Genomic DNA, 16,995 nt, shown 5'->3' with positions numbered 1-16,995 from the left:
GATACTTAATTTTTTGTGTACGGTTCAGATTCCAGAAGGAAGTGGGTTCTTCCATATCATTAGAGTTCCCAATCATGTCGTCGTAGAACGCGTGGTCTAGTGGATATGAGCTTTATTTTTTTTTTGATTGGTCCAACTGAATGTATGGACCTAAATTGCTAGAATGAAGGTTAAAGATTTCCGGACGTGACCGATTCATGATCGCGCATTTGCGGGTTGGCGTTTGAGATCGCGTTTGTAACTTCGTAAGTACTAAAACGTTCACACAATTGCCGCAGTGTTATCAAGTTTACGCGATCGCGGGCATAGGTGTGCGTAGATGATCGCGAAGGGCTTAAGCGTTCGTATGTTGACGTGTTTGTCGCGTGTGCTCGCGTGTATGTGACTTCGCGTGTATAAATTCGATTTTGAAACCCTGCGGCGATTCATATATTCGCGGACCGTCATTTTGATCTTTAGTTTTCGGTGTACGGATCACATTCTGACAGGGAGAGAGTTACCCCATATCACTAGAGTTTCCGGTCATGTCGCCATGGAACGTTTTGTCTAGTGGATATGGTAGTTATTTTTCAATTTTATTATTTTTTTAATAATTAACAAGGACCTAGATTGTTTGTACCGAGGATAGATACTTCCGGACGATCCCGATTCATGATGGCGCGAGCGCGAGAGTTTGTAGGTTGACACTTGAAATCGTGTTGGTAAGTTAATGAGTGCTGAGATTTTCACCTTATCACCGGGGTGTAATCATGTTTGCGAGTTCGTGGGCGTAGGTTGCTTGGAAAATCGCGAGGGGCTCTAACGTTTGTGCGCTGACGTGATTTTGTAACGTGTGTTCTTGAATGGTTGCGCGAACCGTGAGTCTGATATTAAATTTTCAGTGCGCGGTTTGAATTCTGGCAGAGAGTGAGATCGTTTATATCGATAGGGTTCCCGGTCATGTCGCCATGAGACGTGTTGTCTAATAGGTATGGGCGTATTTTCTTAATTGGTCCAGCTGAAGACATGGACCTAGGCTTCTAGGATCAAGGATAGACTTTCGGACATGACCGATTCGTAATCGCGTGCACGATGGCATTTTTGTAGGTTCCCGCTGAGACCGCGTTTGAGAATGAGTGAGTGTTAAGACGTTCACTATCACCATCTTTGTTGACCCAGCTGAAGGCGAGTGTAGAATGGCAGTATAGGACTCGAAAAGGAGAAATAAAAGACAATATATGAGAGACGTAATAGGTTAGATAGGTACAAGATACAGCTGAAGTTATGATCATCACATGAGACATACATTAGTACTTCAAACACTACTAATACTTGAATAGCCAATCACCACACATAGCACATCCTTTCTCAATTATCTATTTGTTACTGGTTGATTGTTGGTTATGAGCTGGTGAATAGAGGAAAGGTATAGAACAGACAAAAGGCTCATATCAGCCCTCCCGGCCTCCCCGACACACCACTATCGAGGCGTATTGTAATCAACATCTTGAAGCGGGCTTCTTATGTAAATCAAATCCTCATTAGTCATAATGTTTGGTGGAATATTAACATGAGAACTAATTAACCTCTAGTAGTAGAACTTGGTGCAAATAAAAACTAAAAAGAGCGAAGGTCCTTATATTTAGATAACTCTATTGAATATATTGTGGCTTGATGATGTTTACAATACCGTCAATCCCATCAACCTGCGTGAGGGGTGGTGATTAACATATTTTATTATAATTTTAATTTAAACTAGAAGATTTCGGATTTTAAAAAAGAGAATATACATACATATTTCCAATGGTTGATTACCTTTTCTAGTTAGGAAGCTTTTAGCCCCCTCTTTCTTCTCTACACTATGTAACAAGATGCTTCATTCTTCCTTCTTTTACCCTTAAATATGTAGTGTAATTTATGAACGGCCTCATAATAGTTTTAGTCGTTTTTTGAATACAGTGAAGACCCGTTTTTATCAGCCCCTTGGCGAATTTTAGGCTGATAAATCGATGATATTGGCAAAATCGGCACATATTTTTTCTGGTTCTGAAGAGACGAAGTCGAAACGCAAACACCTGGACTAACATATTTTTTCTTTCTTTTTAATAAATCGGAGAGGTTAAAATATTCTTCTTTAGTCCCTCGACAAAGCCTCTTAACCCGTTCTGATCATTTAGTAAAAGTTTCCCTTAAGGAGGTCTTACAGTACAGTATTATTATTTTTGTATATTTTGCATCTCTAAGATAAGAAAAATATGCTAAACGTGCGTAGGCTAGATCCCACCAAACGATTTTGATAGCGTTTGTTTTACAGATTCGTATTGGTATTCGTCTGCGGAAATTTGCGGCTTCCATACCAAAATATTGCTTTTTGGGCACCAAAACATTCGATAACTTCTAAGTTGTAAGAGATACAAATAAACTTACATTACTCTTCAGCGAATTAATACTTAACATATTCTCAACAACTTTGCCAAAGAAAGTTTTTTTTATTTTCATAAATGACCAAACAAAAACTTGCTGCTCAGCTTTAGAGGGATTAATCACCCAACTAATACTTTTTAAATGCAAAAAAATATAAATAAACTTTGCTGAAGACACTATAGCTAAAAAATGTTTTTCGTGGTTCAAAGAATTTCTTTCACCTTTTTGCCACTTTGGAAACACTGTGCACTGGTGGATCCTCCTGTGAATTGAAAATGTCCAAAACTATCGATTTTCAACCGCCAACAACCTGCCCTTCAATATAAAAAGTTCGCGAAAAGTTGAAAAAATTTCTATTTTGACACACCGACGGTACATTGAAAATGCCCAAAACTATTGATTTTCACTTACCAATAACTTCTTCAATATGATAAACTTTCCCCAAAAGTTGAAAAAATCCATTTTGACACATCGTCGAACCCTCTCTGTATTGAAAATGTCCAAAACTATTGATTGTCAACTGCCAATAACTTTCCTTTCAATATAAAACTCTCCCGAAAAGTTGACAAAAAATATCATTTTGACACATCGTCGGACCCCCCTGTGCATAGAAAATGTTCAAAACTATTAATTTTCAACTGCCAACAACATGTCCTCCAATAGTTATTTATTTCAAAACAATTGAAAGTTAACCGCATCAACTTCAACTCCAATAAACGGGAAAGTAACGCAAAATGTATCGCGATAACCACCGATGAATTATCGACGATGACGATGAATCCGACGATAAATTATCGTTAACGGAGTTTCCGATGACGTTGACGGGTGGTTAACGTTATCGACGATGGCGATTAATTATCGATTAACACCCCTGGACTCCGGTCTGTCCAGCGGTCGGGTGAGCCTTTGATTCGCTGAAGGTGTCCGGTGCTGCCACGCTAGTGGCGTACGAAGGCTTCGTTAATCCCTGACTTCAGCTGGCCCAAAATATCTGCGGTCGGGACGAGTCGAGTGAGACGTCGGCTAGTGTGTCTTCTCCTGGCCGCCAGACGATCAGCCTTTTCATTACCGTCGATGCTGCAGTGATCGGGGACCCAACAAATTGTGGTGAGTGGGTCATACTCGGCCTCGATGAAGGGGTGGCGGGATTTCCCCGACTCGAGGGCGGATATGACCGCCAGAGAGTCAGACAGTACAACGACGGGTCTATCTTCCGGTTTCTGTACCAAGGCAAGCGCGATGGCTGACGCTTCGGCAGAAAACACCGAGCATGGCGCCGGTTGGCGAAAGAAGAGTCCTTCCCCTATTCCGCTCACTCCTATTTCAACCTCATCACCGCTCTTGGAACCATCGGTGAATATCCGCACGTGATTTTTATACTTTGTAGCCATCAGTCGGTTATATTTGGCCCTGGCCTCACTACTGGCAGCACCGGCCCTCAGATCTATTGATAAGCTTGTGTCAAGATTGGGTCCGGGCCCGGTCACGAACGTGCCAGGCTCGATCACGAACTCGGTGTAGACGGGCGATTGGTGGCAGGTCGGCGTCTGTATATTCGCGATGAATCTCGCTGACCATCCGTAACAGAAAGTCATCTCCGGCTGACCGCTCCAAAAATTCCAGTACTATTCTGGCCATGGTGAGTGCAGCTGCCCAACGAAGGGGTAGGGTCCCGGCCTCCACGCAGGCGTGCTGGGGAGCAAGCCAGAAGCAGCGCGGATTGGCCCGTGATATAGAGAGCACGATGTCATCAGCGTACACGAACACGTAGATCCCCGCCGGTAGGTTGGCGAATAAGGAGTTCATGGATACCAGGAACAGTGTGACGGCGAGGACTGATCCCAGGGGAACCCCGTTGTCCTCCGGAAAGGTGTCGGATTGGGCACCTCCGTTTCCCACCCGAAAAGTGCGGTTAGATAGGTAGTCGCTCAAGAAGTGGCCCATGTTTCCAGTGATTCTCCAGTTGGCAGTACTCCGTGACGCCACACGGTATTATAAGCCTTCGCCACGTCGAGTATGGCAATATCGGCGTGCAGGCCATCAGTTACGGATTGACGCACCACCTCTCCAAAGCTGGCGAGATAGGCACCTGTTCCTGCTCCACGTCGGAACGCAAACTGCTGTTGATACAGGAGTTTACGCTCCTCCAGTAGGTCCATCAGCAGTCTGTTAACCATTCGCTCCATCGTCATCGGCTGATTGGGCGGAAGTCATCCGACGTTCTGTTCCCCTGGCATCGCTTTGGGATAGGAATTACTAGTTTCCTTCCATGAGGCGGGCATCGGTTCACCATTCCAAATGCGGTTAATGCTGTCTAATATCGCCCGCTTGGCTACCGGCGGGAAATGTTGCAGTAGGGGATAGCCAACATCGTCCAGTCCGGCAGACTTACCTTGTATCGATTCCAATGCTGCACGCAGTTCACTTCCGGTGAAAGGCCGGTTGTACACTTGCCCTGAATCGGGTTCGAAGAGGACGAGGCTACTCTCAGCCCTTTGCTTGATGCGTAGGAACGCAGGTGGGAGAGCGGCGTCTACAGACAAGGAGGCGAAGAGCCTGCCTAGCTCGTTACCGATAGTCGTGGGATCGAGCGTCGTGCACCCGTTAACGGTAATTGCGTAGCCACTGTGTCGCCGCTTTCCGCTTGACAAAATGAGTTAGCAAGCACGAAATTGGAATGGAAATAAACACCGAAAAAAGTTGGAAAAAGTGAATCCATTGATGGCTAGGACCGATTGTCTGATCGGGCAAGGTGGAGACACAAATAACTCGGATAAAATTGACAATACATTGCTTCATGACATCACGAAGGGTTCCTACATTTCACTACATGTAGGACGTACTGTGACTCGATCCTCTAAACAGGACACTGCGCTGCGAAATGCTTAAATTCAAGTTCTGACGTTCTTAAATTTAACGGTTCTTGCTTAACGATAATTCACCATGAAATTTGCTTTTTTAGCTACATCTTTGTGGTACAATTCAGACAATATAATTGTTATTAATTCTTTAAACAATTGTATTTTATATACTAGATATATAATGTCATGTAAGAAAGGTCACTCCCCCCGCTTTCCACAAAGATAATGTTTTGTAAGAATGTTCCTTTAAGGTTGGACAGAAAATGGGCAGAAATCGAAAACAAAAAAGCAGTTTTTTTCCACACCTTGTGTAAGATCTTCTTAAAAATCAATCAGCTTATGTAGAATGTTGTTGCAGTATACTGCTGATTAATTTTTATGAAGATTTAACACACGGTATGGAAGAAAACTGCTTTTTTCGTTTTCGGTTTTGCCCATTCTCTGTTCAACCTTAAATAATTGGTGTACGACCTCTAAAATACGCCTAGCAAAAGAAATGTGTATTCTGCCATAAGTGCATAGAAACAAATCATCGCAGCACACTGGTACAAATCTTAGGAGACAAGCACGAGCGCGTCGCGATGTACCGTCTCATGAGGCAAATTCGCTCGAACCGCGCTCTAGGTCCAATTCTCATCTTTTGTGATACCTCTCCTGCTCTTGGAAAAAACATGCAGCACAAAACTTTTGCTGCGATCTCTCTGTCGCATTTGCGGACGCATGAGTAGTTGGGAAGACTGCTACCAACATAACAATATATTGGGACTGGAAGGGACCACCAGAGCACCCGATTGAAACGATTTGGACAGGGAGAGTGGAAATGCCAACTTTCTGTCCATAACATTTCGTGGATAAAGGGCGGGCTCTTCTCCCAACCTATTGGGAATGCTCTACAACACAATGGCTTTCTTTACGGTTTACTCATGAGATCTAAACATTGGAAGGCGATTCTTAGACACTCCCGTGAACCGTATAAGCGAAGTGATTACTCTCGAGTAAGCGAATTGCCCAACGGACACCTTTCTCCTTTTTGGCCCTTCATACAGTGTTTAGCTGCCTATGATCAATGGGCAAAGATTGAACAAGTAGTAATGTAAGAGCAGGCCATTGCAATAAAACGGTTGTTTTGCTACAACAGGTGGTAGTAACACATCATCATCATCAATAAATGACACTAATAAATATAGGATTTAAAAGAAATATAGCTAATTCTACATTGATAAAAATTTGACTGAAAATTCTATTTGTTTCACAAACTTAAAAGCCATATAAAGACAAAATGTTCAGTTACTAAGCGCACACATATGTTTTATGGGCCAACTGTACATATTTTTTATACACACACATAAGTTGTATGTGCGAATTCCATAGAATCGAGTTTTATGTGCGTTTTGTTATGGAATGTGAATTTATATATATATATATATATATATATATATATATATATATATATATATATATATATATATATATATATATATATATATATATATATATATATATATATATATATATATATATATATATATATATATATATATATATATATATATATATATATATATATATATATATATATATATATATATATATATATATATATATATATATATATATATATATATATATATATATATATATATATATATATATATATATATATATATATATATATATATATATATATATATATATATATATATATATATATATATATATATATATATATATATATATATATATATATATATATATATATATATATATATATATATATATATATATATATATATATATATATATATATATATATATATATATATATATATATATATATATATATATATATATATATATATATATATATATATATATATATATATATATATATATATATATATATATATATATATATATATATATATATATATATATATATATATATATATATATATATATATATATATATATATATATATATATATATATATATATATATATATATATATATATATATATATATATATATATATATATATATATATATATATATATATATATATATATATATATATATATATATCTATATATATATATATATATATATATATATATATATATATATATTTATATATTTATATATTTATATATATATTTCTTGCAAACTCACAATCAGATCTATGTGCCAGCAAATCCATATGGCACGGCTAATTGCAAAAAATAAGTGTAAAACTGATAGGCATTACAAGCATATTTTTATCAGTGTAACAAGATTGTTCAAACTTACCTCTCAGAATTTTCAGATTCTTTCTAATCAGCTCACTCCGCATTCCCATCAAAGTAATTCATATCGAAACAACTTTCGTCAAAATTACTGAATTGTTTTTTTCTTCGGTTCTTCTGCTGATGTGGAAACTGATGATTGCTGCGATTGAAGCGATTTTGTTGTTGAAAATTGAATCGCTGATTCGATCGATTTTGACTAAACCACTGACCGCCCTGATTGAAATTATTTTGCGATTGGTACATGCCGTAACTATTTCCGGCAGGTTTTGGTCGTGGATCTCGCTGTTGTTGCACGTTACTATTATAATTGTTATTATTACGGGGTGTCTGCTTTACATGGACTTTTCGCATGCGAACTTCCTCGGCTGGAAGTAATTCAAAAGTCTCCTCTTCTGGAGTGTAATCACTTAGGCTTTGCCTGGGTTGGGCAAGAACTATAGGTGGATGAGTGAATCGTCCAACGTCTCTAACAAATGGATTTGTTGAAGTTCGTTCTGAGGACCAACGATTACCGCGAAGTGACGGCGCCTGTGTCTCTGGAGCTACTGCACGCGAATTGAGCAGAGGATTACTAGAGTGTGGTGGTGGTGGTGGTTGACTCACATCGATATTTGGAACACGCACCGCAGAGTAACTAGGAATCTTCCACCTATCGGATGATACTTGCTCGGGTTTTACTACTGCTGGAGATGGTGGCTGCGTGGCTTTATTTGGCACTGGTGGGGTAGGTGGTACAGCTACATTTGAAGCCGGTGATTTCGTAGGAGGTTGTACAGTTTGAAGATTTTGAGAAGGTTGACTCAGCAAAGAATCGAGGTTACTTAACAGAGCGTCTGCCGTCTCTAATAGAGATGGTGAAGTTATTGGTGATATTTTTTCATCACACACTGACTGAGGATGTTGCACTGTCGATGTGGCGGAATCTATCGGAACTGAATCGGTATCAAACATTTCCCGTTCACTGCTGGCTTGATTGTCCAATTTTATCTGAACCAATAGCCTCTGCCTTGCTAGTTTCATTTCTTCTAATTTTTTTAGTCTCTCTGCTCGATGCTTCAAATTTTCTAGCACATTTTGTTGCTCCAACATATCTCCTTTGCAATGCTTTTCTTCTACAGCCAAGGAACTTTGTGCACCAAATTCATCCGGATAAATTTGATCGGTTGTCGTTTGCGCAATTTTTTGCTGTTTATCAAAGCATGTTGAGTAATCCATGTCTGTTTCATCAGGTGGTGACACCGAATCTAACAAGTTTTCGTCGCCAGCTGTTGCAAGAAACTGCGCTTTATTTCTCAAAGGAAGTTGAAATGGTATTGTTTCAAATAACCGTTGAGTTGCTGAAGAAGCCTTTTCAACTGTTGTGTTATGTTGTTTACGCGTCGGATTAGTAAAATCACATTCGTCTTCAGAGCTCAGTGCATCTAAAGCACTAGATGGGCTGTAAGCACTAGATGGGCTGTAAGCGCGATCATGCGAGCTTTGTTGTTTCGCCCAGGGACAGGAATTGACACTATTAATTTGTTGAGTAATTTTTATTTGTTGACTTTTAGGTGGGGAACAAGCTTCTAGTCGTTCTTTGGGACTCCGACGATTCATCGGCGGTGACCGGAAATTTAATTCGTCTTGGTGCGTTCTGTCCAATCTTCTGTTTGGTGACAAATTCCATTCCACACTTTGCGGATTCCATTGCTCCATTGTGGGTGATTGTTGGGAACGAGACCATGGCTGCCCTTGTTCTGAAAAGATATGTTGCTGTGATGGTGTTGGATTCCAAAAACGCTGATCTCTATCTGGACTATGCATTCTTCGATCAAAATTTTGACCAAAATCTGCCATAATCGGAGATCGATTGAAGCTACGCCTGCATGCTACAGGAGATCTACTTCGACTATCTCTTCCAATTGGTGATCTTAGAATAGAACGAGCCCACGGACTAAGGGATCTTTCATAAACTCTTCTTTCCGGTGAATAGTCAATGCTGCGCTTTTTTGAAATAGGCGATCTTTCTCTACTTCTTATCCTCCTATTTGTCGGAGATCGACTATGTTTTCGAGGATTGGGAGAACATTCGCGGCTCCATATACGACGACGTTCGGTACTGCTTCTTCTTTCAGGAGGAGACAGCTCATGACACCGCAGACTTTTATTAGGTGACCGAGAAATTAATGTATGATCCAGTTTTCGCTGATCGGGTGATCTCCAGCTAAATGAGCGACGATCCTGCATTGTTGAAGGATGGTCTGCGTAATCTTTTCTTGTCGGTATACCTCCAAAACCAGCAGTCACATGTATCCGATTATCAGGAGTAAACTCTCTAGTACTCTGTTGATTTTTTGATTTTTCGGCAGGTAATGATGCAACTTGGCTGGCCCATATTTCAATGCCCAAAGATTGGTTTCGATTTTGGTTACGTGTTGTCGATGACTGTTTATTAGTTGCCACCGGCTCCAAATCCCACATGTCACCAGCTGCTATTGTCTTATCACGCTCTTGTCTTACAGGTGATAGAAGTCTCCCAGTGTCAAATTGGTTTCGCTCTGATTCTCTATCGACTTTTTGAACAGTTATTTTTTGTATAGCTTGTATATCATCTCTATCTGCTGCTACAGGTGACCAAGATTCTCCATCGTTAATAGTATTGCTTGTCATTGACGACACCCTATTAATTGAATTGTTAGCTTCGCTCGCTCGACCTCCCAAAACTGCTGGAGGACATGCATCATCTTCATTGATACCAGTTGTTGCTGCTGAGGATCGTATACAGGGAACACCCGGTGACCAGCTTTCGCCGGAATCAATAGTGTTCTTATTGATGCTGTCATCTCGTTGCGTTGATGCAAATGCATTTCCTTGTGATGAATTCACAGGTTCCTTTCGCGATATGATAGCAGTTCTCTGATTCGGTTCTTTAGCCCACACCTCGGTCCTCTCGGGGGGAAGACCCCAAATTTCTTGGAAACTGACAATCTTGTCGCTTTGTTGTTCCCTTTGCATAGTAGGTTTTGTCTTTTGATGCGTACTACTTTCATTTTGTGTCGGTAACGATTCAGGTTGCGGTGGTGAGTCATCGCCAAATGGATCAAAAAAGTCTGGAGTGATCGCGCGAGGTGGATTTTCGGCTCTGTTCTGATTTCTCTCGCGAGGACCATTTCCTCCCGTGCGGTTCTCCCATTTTCGCCGCTCTTTCTGGAACCGTTTTCGCTGTTTTTCCTTATCGCTTTGATCACGATGCAAACAATCTAATTCACTAGGGTTCCGTTCTATTGACACTTGTTTGGTTGCAACGTTTTTCTTGGGAATTTTGAAACTTGTGTTCAAATGTGCCTTAAGTTCAATAGGCAGTTCTGGTACTGGAACATGTTTGTTTTTGTGACTAGTTTCCGGCCTAGACTTAGCTTTTGCTTGTGATTTAAGTTTTGATCCAGCAGGCAGAAACTTGTTGTCGATTTTCTCCAAATCAGTTTGACGTGGTTTTTCTGGTAGTTTTTCTTCTCGTCTTTTGACTGGTGTATCAAACGTAACTTTTTTTGATACAACTTTTTCCAATGGTTTATGATTGTGATGCTCTTTAATTTTCGATAACTTATAATCATTGGCATCTAGTCGCTTTAGTTTTACCTTCAAGCGAGGTAAATGATTTAGATTAATGCGACACTGATCTTGTACCAATTGACCAAGCACTGCGGCACTTTTGGTGTCAACTGAAATAAATGAACCTTCTGCGTTGTACCTTTCTTCCAATGGAGTTACTGTTGACTGCGACGTCATCTCTACTGGCAAATCAATAACTAAGAGACCTTCGTCTTCGGATATCAAAGACTCATTCAAACCAATTTCAACCGCATTACATATTTCAGGAGCGGACTCGCTTAACGTTACGTTCGTGTTCGATTGGATCATATATCCAGCAAAATATGTTCCAGCCGATTCAACCTCGATGACTGGAGAGTTCCCTTCAGATTTTTCTATTTGTTTGCGTTCTTGATTAACAACTTCTTTATCCACCAATCTCTCTATATCTCCGGGCAATACATGTATTTCTTCTTGAACAAGGCTAGTTTGCTCGATTTTGTTGAAATTTACGCTGCTTGAATCTTCAGCGGTCGGTATGTCGTTTTCGTCGTCGACTTTCATTTTTGTCTTTTCACGGCTCGACCTCAAATCTGACTTCAGTTTTTTACTTTTATTAATAACATGCTCAATTGATTTTTTTCTTTTCACAAATCGCTTGTTCATGTTATTTTCATTTTTCGGTTTACTCGATAGACTAGCAAGCGAAATATGATCCGTGTCCATCAGATTAAGCTTTTGCAAACCGACGTAAGCTTTTCTTCCATGTTTTAATGGTTCATCATTGCTTACTATAGGATGCGCAGTACTGTCCACGAGCTTAATATTGTCTTTCTCCAGGGTTTCGGGTTCTTTGGTGGAATCTCGAAAGGTTTCTATCGAGTTAGAACAGAATGAAGTACTGGTTTCAGTTCCAGGACTATCCGTAGATACATCCATGATTTTAGTGCACATGTTTTTAACATCGTTATGCTTGTGTTCAGCGGATTTTTTTTCGACAGCACAAACCACCGATTCCTTGATATCTTGTTTTGTCGATACGACATCGAAAGAACTTGCTTGAACATTTCTGGAGTGTTTGTCAGATTTAGCTTTCAAAAAACTTGCATTGGATCTTTTTACTGTACTTTTCTTCTTAGTATTTGTATTGTGATCTAAGTTTGTACAATCAGATGTTTCATTTTGCTTAACAAGATCTCTATTGTCGTCATTCAATACTTTCACCACCGTCTTGCCGGTCGTAGGGCTTGCGTTTTTCGTTTTCTTGAAGCCTTTTAAGGTTTTTTTAGACTTTGTAGTTTTAGGATGATATTTAGTCATGTTTTTCTTTGACTGTATGTTACCATGTAGTTTCGAGTTTGCTATTTTGTAGTCTTGCAAAATCACGTTCAACTGAGGTAACTGAGACAAAAGCAGACAATTATTTGTCAAGTTCAACAGTTGCACTGTCTTTCTGTCCACTAACACAGCACCTTGGTCCCTGTTCATGCTGTGGTGATGTTGTTTCCGTAATGCTTGTTTTTCAATCGCATCTACATCTGCATCATCAAATGATTCCTGTAAATCTTCTTCTTCAGTAGCAATGATTTCTTCATTTCCAACTTCTAATAGTGGTTTGTCTGCTATACTACAACTCCGCTCCTTATCATCCAGATCCAAATATTCATCTAGATTTTCCATATCAAGTAATTGCATGAAGTTGTTGATCTGGGTTTCCTCAACCAGCAAGCTATTATTCTGCTCTATTTGTTCAAGGATACAAGATTCAATCGCCCCAGCGGTTGTATCTAAAACAGATCTTATTGTTACTGGGTACTTATCCAGGTAATCACACTGGCTGCTAGCGCCAACGGCAGATGATTCTTCAAATACGATATAAGTGACGGTGACTGTTTTCAATATAAAGCTTATGTTGCCAAATGTTGACATGTGGTCGTAGATTACTTCCTCTGAGTGTTCTGCAAGAGAAAAAAAAACAAATGAAAAAGGAATCGTACACTACTGAAAAATAAATAAATAAAAATTCTAACAGAAGATTTACATATACGTGTTTAAAATCTATACGCGGCTATAGAAAACCAAATGCCTTAAGATAGAAAAAGGTTTGTTCCATTTTGCCGAACAGGAGCAAAATTTGTAATACTTGCTCCTGCTTACTATCAGAAGATAAAGTAGAAGTAGAGAATAAAGCAGTGGTTTTCAACTGAATGACACTTGAACAAATACCAATAAATTAATCAAATGTGTTCACTATTAAAAATGTTGGATAAAACTTAACTAACTAAACGTGTCGATACGAATAGCGAATTAATTTTTGCCCTGTATCTGAACTGCCCATAATCGTAAGTCAGTCCCATGTAGATAGGGAATCCCATAAAACATGGGACTGCCTTGCGATTATGGGCAGTGAAGTCAAAAATCAATTCGCTATTTCTTTGGAGCATAGTTATCTAATATCTTGTATTCGACTTTTTATTGGATTGGGAACAATGATAAATCTTTGAAAAAGGGGTAAATGGGATGAAAAGGTTGAAAACAACAGGAATAGAGGAACAATTTTCTGTTTTTTCCGAAGTACTTCCAGTTTCTCTTCGTACTGGACCAAAATTTTAATATACCTATTAGAGGCATTAAAATCATTAAGCATGTTAGATGCATTGCTAATGCCGTAAAATACTTTTTCTATATTTTGTCAGCAGGATAGTAGAATTAACCTGTCATGTCCGAGTTTATCTTGCTCCATTAAACGTCCACCCTTTTATTTGTATGGATGAATTTATCTTTTATTTTCAATAGACTTCGTAGCCGACTCTTGGCTTATAAACAGTAAAAATTTACCGCATAAACGATTTCAACAGTTGAGTTACTTGTAATTTGAGCTGGAACTCAGGAGGCAACCAGTCAGAATTCCAATCCTTTTTCGATATTCTACTGGGTGATTGTATGTTATTCCATGAATTCGAAACCAATATTTTTCTCATACTCAGTAAAACATAAATCATGATTACCTGTGTAACGCAGAAATTATCAAATCATCACATAACTTACCTTTGCAGTCATAAGTTGCAAGCAACTTCTCTGCGAAAATAATTTTTGGTTGCTTTGTAATAATACAGACAAATACACATTACAGTTAACAGCCAAACAACTATTTTAAGTTTATTCATGATTATGCTACATACGGTTGGTATTTTTTGATATTTTTCGGCAAATCGCATAATATTCAATAATTGGCTAAGCAATCACATATTGAGCTAAGGATAAAAATGTGTTTGAGATTCAGGGTTACCAGTAGTTTTAAAGAAAATCTAAAAGTCAAGCTGCAAAATATTATTCTAGTTTTTTCGTGACTCGAGACAAAAATGCCAGAATATTTAAAATATCGCGCTTACATTTTGTATTTAGGAGTGCTTAATTTGGGAAAAAATCAATCCTTTGCCTTAGAAAACTAATGTTTAATTTCACTAGCACTTGCTGATCTACACTACAACTACTATTATGGTTTAATTGACAATGGTTCAAAAATGATTTTTTTCTCGATGTTCGCCGTGTTCGCCATTTCAAGAAAATCAGGAATATTCTCTATAAACATATGATTACGGCTTAAAAGCCAACTGTCAAAATTCTCTCTGAAAGGAAATTCCGGACAAACCGTCACTCGTCAATCACAGATGTTGGTAGCAAACAAAAGGGAAAAGCTTTCTCTTTAATTAACTGCTGTGAACTGTGTTCGGTCAGTAACAGTTCGCCGGAATTTCCTTTCAAAGATAATTTTGACAGTTGGCTTTTAAGCCGTAATCATATGTTTATCGAGTATTGTGCCATAGTCTGAATACTCTGATCGGGTATATTGGCAACCATGTTTATGTGTCTGTCAAAAAAGAAGCTTTTTGTATTGGACGGCGGCGGAGAAAGCTTTCCAAATGAAAATATGTACACATGATATATGCAACGCGAAAAAGCAGTTTTAGGTAAAAAATACACACTTAAATTCCATTACCTATAAGTAGGTAATTTTAATCTGCTGTCTTTATTTCCCAGTGAGCAAATTTTCTGGCGCTCTGCTAGATTTTTGTAAGTCAGATTTCTGCGGGCATCCTGTCGGGTTAGTTGAGCTAGGGCGAACTTGATTTCGCTCGAGTTTTCTGGCAAATTTTGTGCGAGAATTCTGGTAACGAATTCGCTCAAATGCAACAACCGTTTCTGCCAGAAGCGGTTAAACCAACCGATGCTGCTCACTTTTATCCAGAATCCAGTCAAAAATGTACGGCCAAGATCTCTGCATGCTTCCTGCCACATCATTGTCAGATGTTTTGCTCGATTCGTGCTATGTTCTACCAGGTAGGAATTGCCAGGATCTTTGCACAGTTTATTTCCGAGTTATGCCAGGGTTTTGCTCGGTTCCTGTCAAAATTTGCCAGAAAACGCGAGCGAAACCAAGTTCGCCCTAGCTCAACTAACCCGACAGGATGCCCGCAGAAATCTGACAGGTCTGCCAAACCAAAACTTACAGAAATCTACCAGAGCGGTCTCTGCCAGAAAATTTGCTCACTGGGGAGGAGTGTGGACTAGAGCAGTCTAGTTAGAGTGTGCAAAATGTAGACATGAAATGAGTATTCGATATTTTCATGATATTTAGAGTGTGGCCATGAGGAAGAAGAAAACAAATGACGTATCTAAATAAGCATGAAAATTGACGTATTTCTATTGTGATTATGTCAAATTTCATGTTCGTTTGGATACGTCATGTCTTTTTTTCTTCCTCATGGCCACACTCTATCACGTAAATATCGAATACTCATTTTATGTCTGCGTTTTGCACATATTCGAGTAAATGGCTATAACATCAAAAAGTGATTGAATTATAGTTACGAACCAAGAGTATTTTTTATGCATTTTCAAGTATGTCATTGACGAACGAAAATGCGTAAAAAGTAAATACCATTGAGAAAAGAAAACTTTTTAAAACTGGTATTCGTTCCAAAGCCGGAGGTTTAATTTAGTCCAGGATACAGACACTTTATACCAGGGCCTAAAATTCTCATACCCATTCAATGAACGTTGAAATTCACTGAATTCACCTTCGTCTTTTCGCTGCCTCCTTCGTTACTAAATTCACACAAAGCAAAACAATAAAGGCAACGCCCCTTCTTCTTTCAATTCTATGGAAGCGAGTAGCAGAAGTAGTGACATTCGTTTTCCTATGACAATACGAAAATTCAATCTTATTTAAATTTCAAATCAGTAATTTTGATTTTTATTTTCATTAAATGAAATTATAGCAATGTGCATCATAAAATGCAACTAGAACGCCGCAAACACAGGAAATACGCACACCACTGCCCTTTCAGTCGTCCAATATCATCGCTAGCTTGTAATTCTCCCAAATCGAACAACGGCAAATAAATATCGTTATTAGTTTCTTTTCGTTTGGCCAGCGCTATGTGCAATATCGAAGAGACTAATGTCGTTCTCAATGTGTGTCAATGTCGAATGTGTGGAGGAAATAATGAAATTGAATTTACCCGCATGCTTTGTCGTAGGCCGTTGTCTCATTTTCGGTTTCGTAATGTTCTAGTGGTTTAGAAAGTAGCATCGCTCGCTCGTCATTTTCGTCAGATTTTGGTAAACGAAAAAAACATTTTTCGACTCTGCTTTATACACCGATTAGCTAAGTGTCAAAAATTGCAGCCAAACGGACTGTCAAAAAGTGCATCCAAACGAGCATGAGGGTTTTAAGAGGGGAAGTACAAGAAGTCCATGCAAAGCTTATGGGAGCTTCCGTGATGCCAGTTTCCACTCATGGTTGCATGTTTTACTGTTTTTCTCTGCAAGTCTGTTATATAAAGTGTATGTAGTCCAGGATTAGTTTTTG

General features: G+C 38.8%; 1 protein-coding gene across 3 annotated transcripts in view; it reads right to left on the bottom strand.

Moving 5' to 3' along the window:
• Nucleotides 1–16,995, bottom strand: part of LOC131677918 (uncharacterized) — a 122,941-nt gene that overhangs the window by 48,059 nt on the left and 57,887 nt on the right. For 2 of the 3 annotated variants that reach the window (XM_058958017.1, XM_058958018.1), the window contains one exon: nucleotides 7,552–13,078. In XM_058958017.1, coding sequence (XP_058814000.1) covers nucleotides 7,584–13,078 — 5,495 coding nt within the window. In that variant the 3' untranslated portion in view covers nucleotides 7,552–7,583. Of the gene's footprint in view, nucleotides 1–7,551; nucleotides 13,079–14,168; nucleotides 14,392–16,995 lie in introns of those variants that run through there. The other variant, XM_058958019.1, reaches the window with a different exon arrangement.

Source organism: Topomyia yanbarensis, chromosome 1 (genome assembly GCF_030247195.1).
Source record: "Topomyia yanbarensis strain Yona2022 chromosome 1, ASM3024719v1, whole genome shotgun sequence".
Lineage (NCBI taxonomy): Eukaryota > Metazoa > Arthropoda > Insecta > Diptera > Culicidae > Topomyia > Topomyia yanbarensis.
This window is presented reverse-complemented; position numbering and strand designations above follow the sequence as displayed.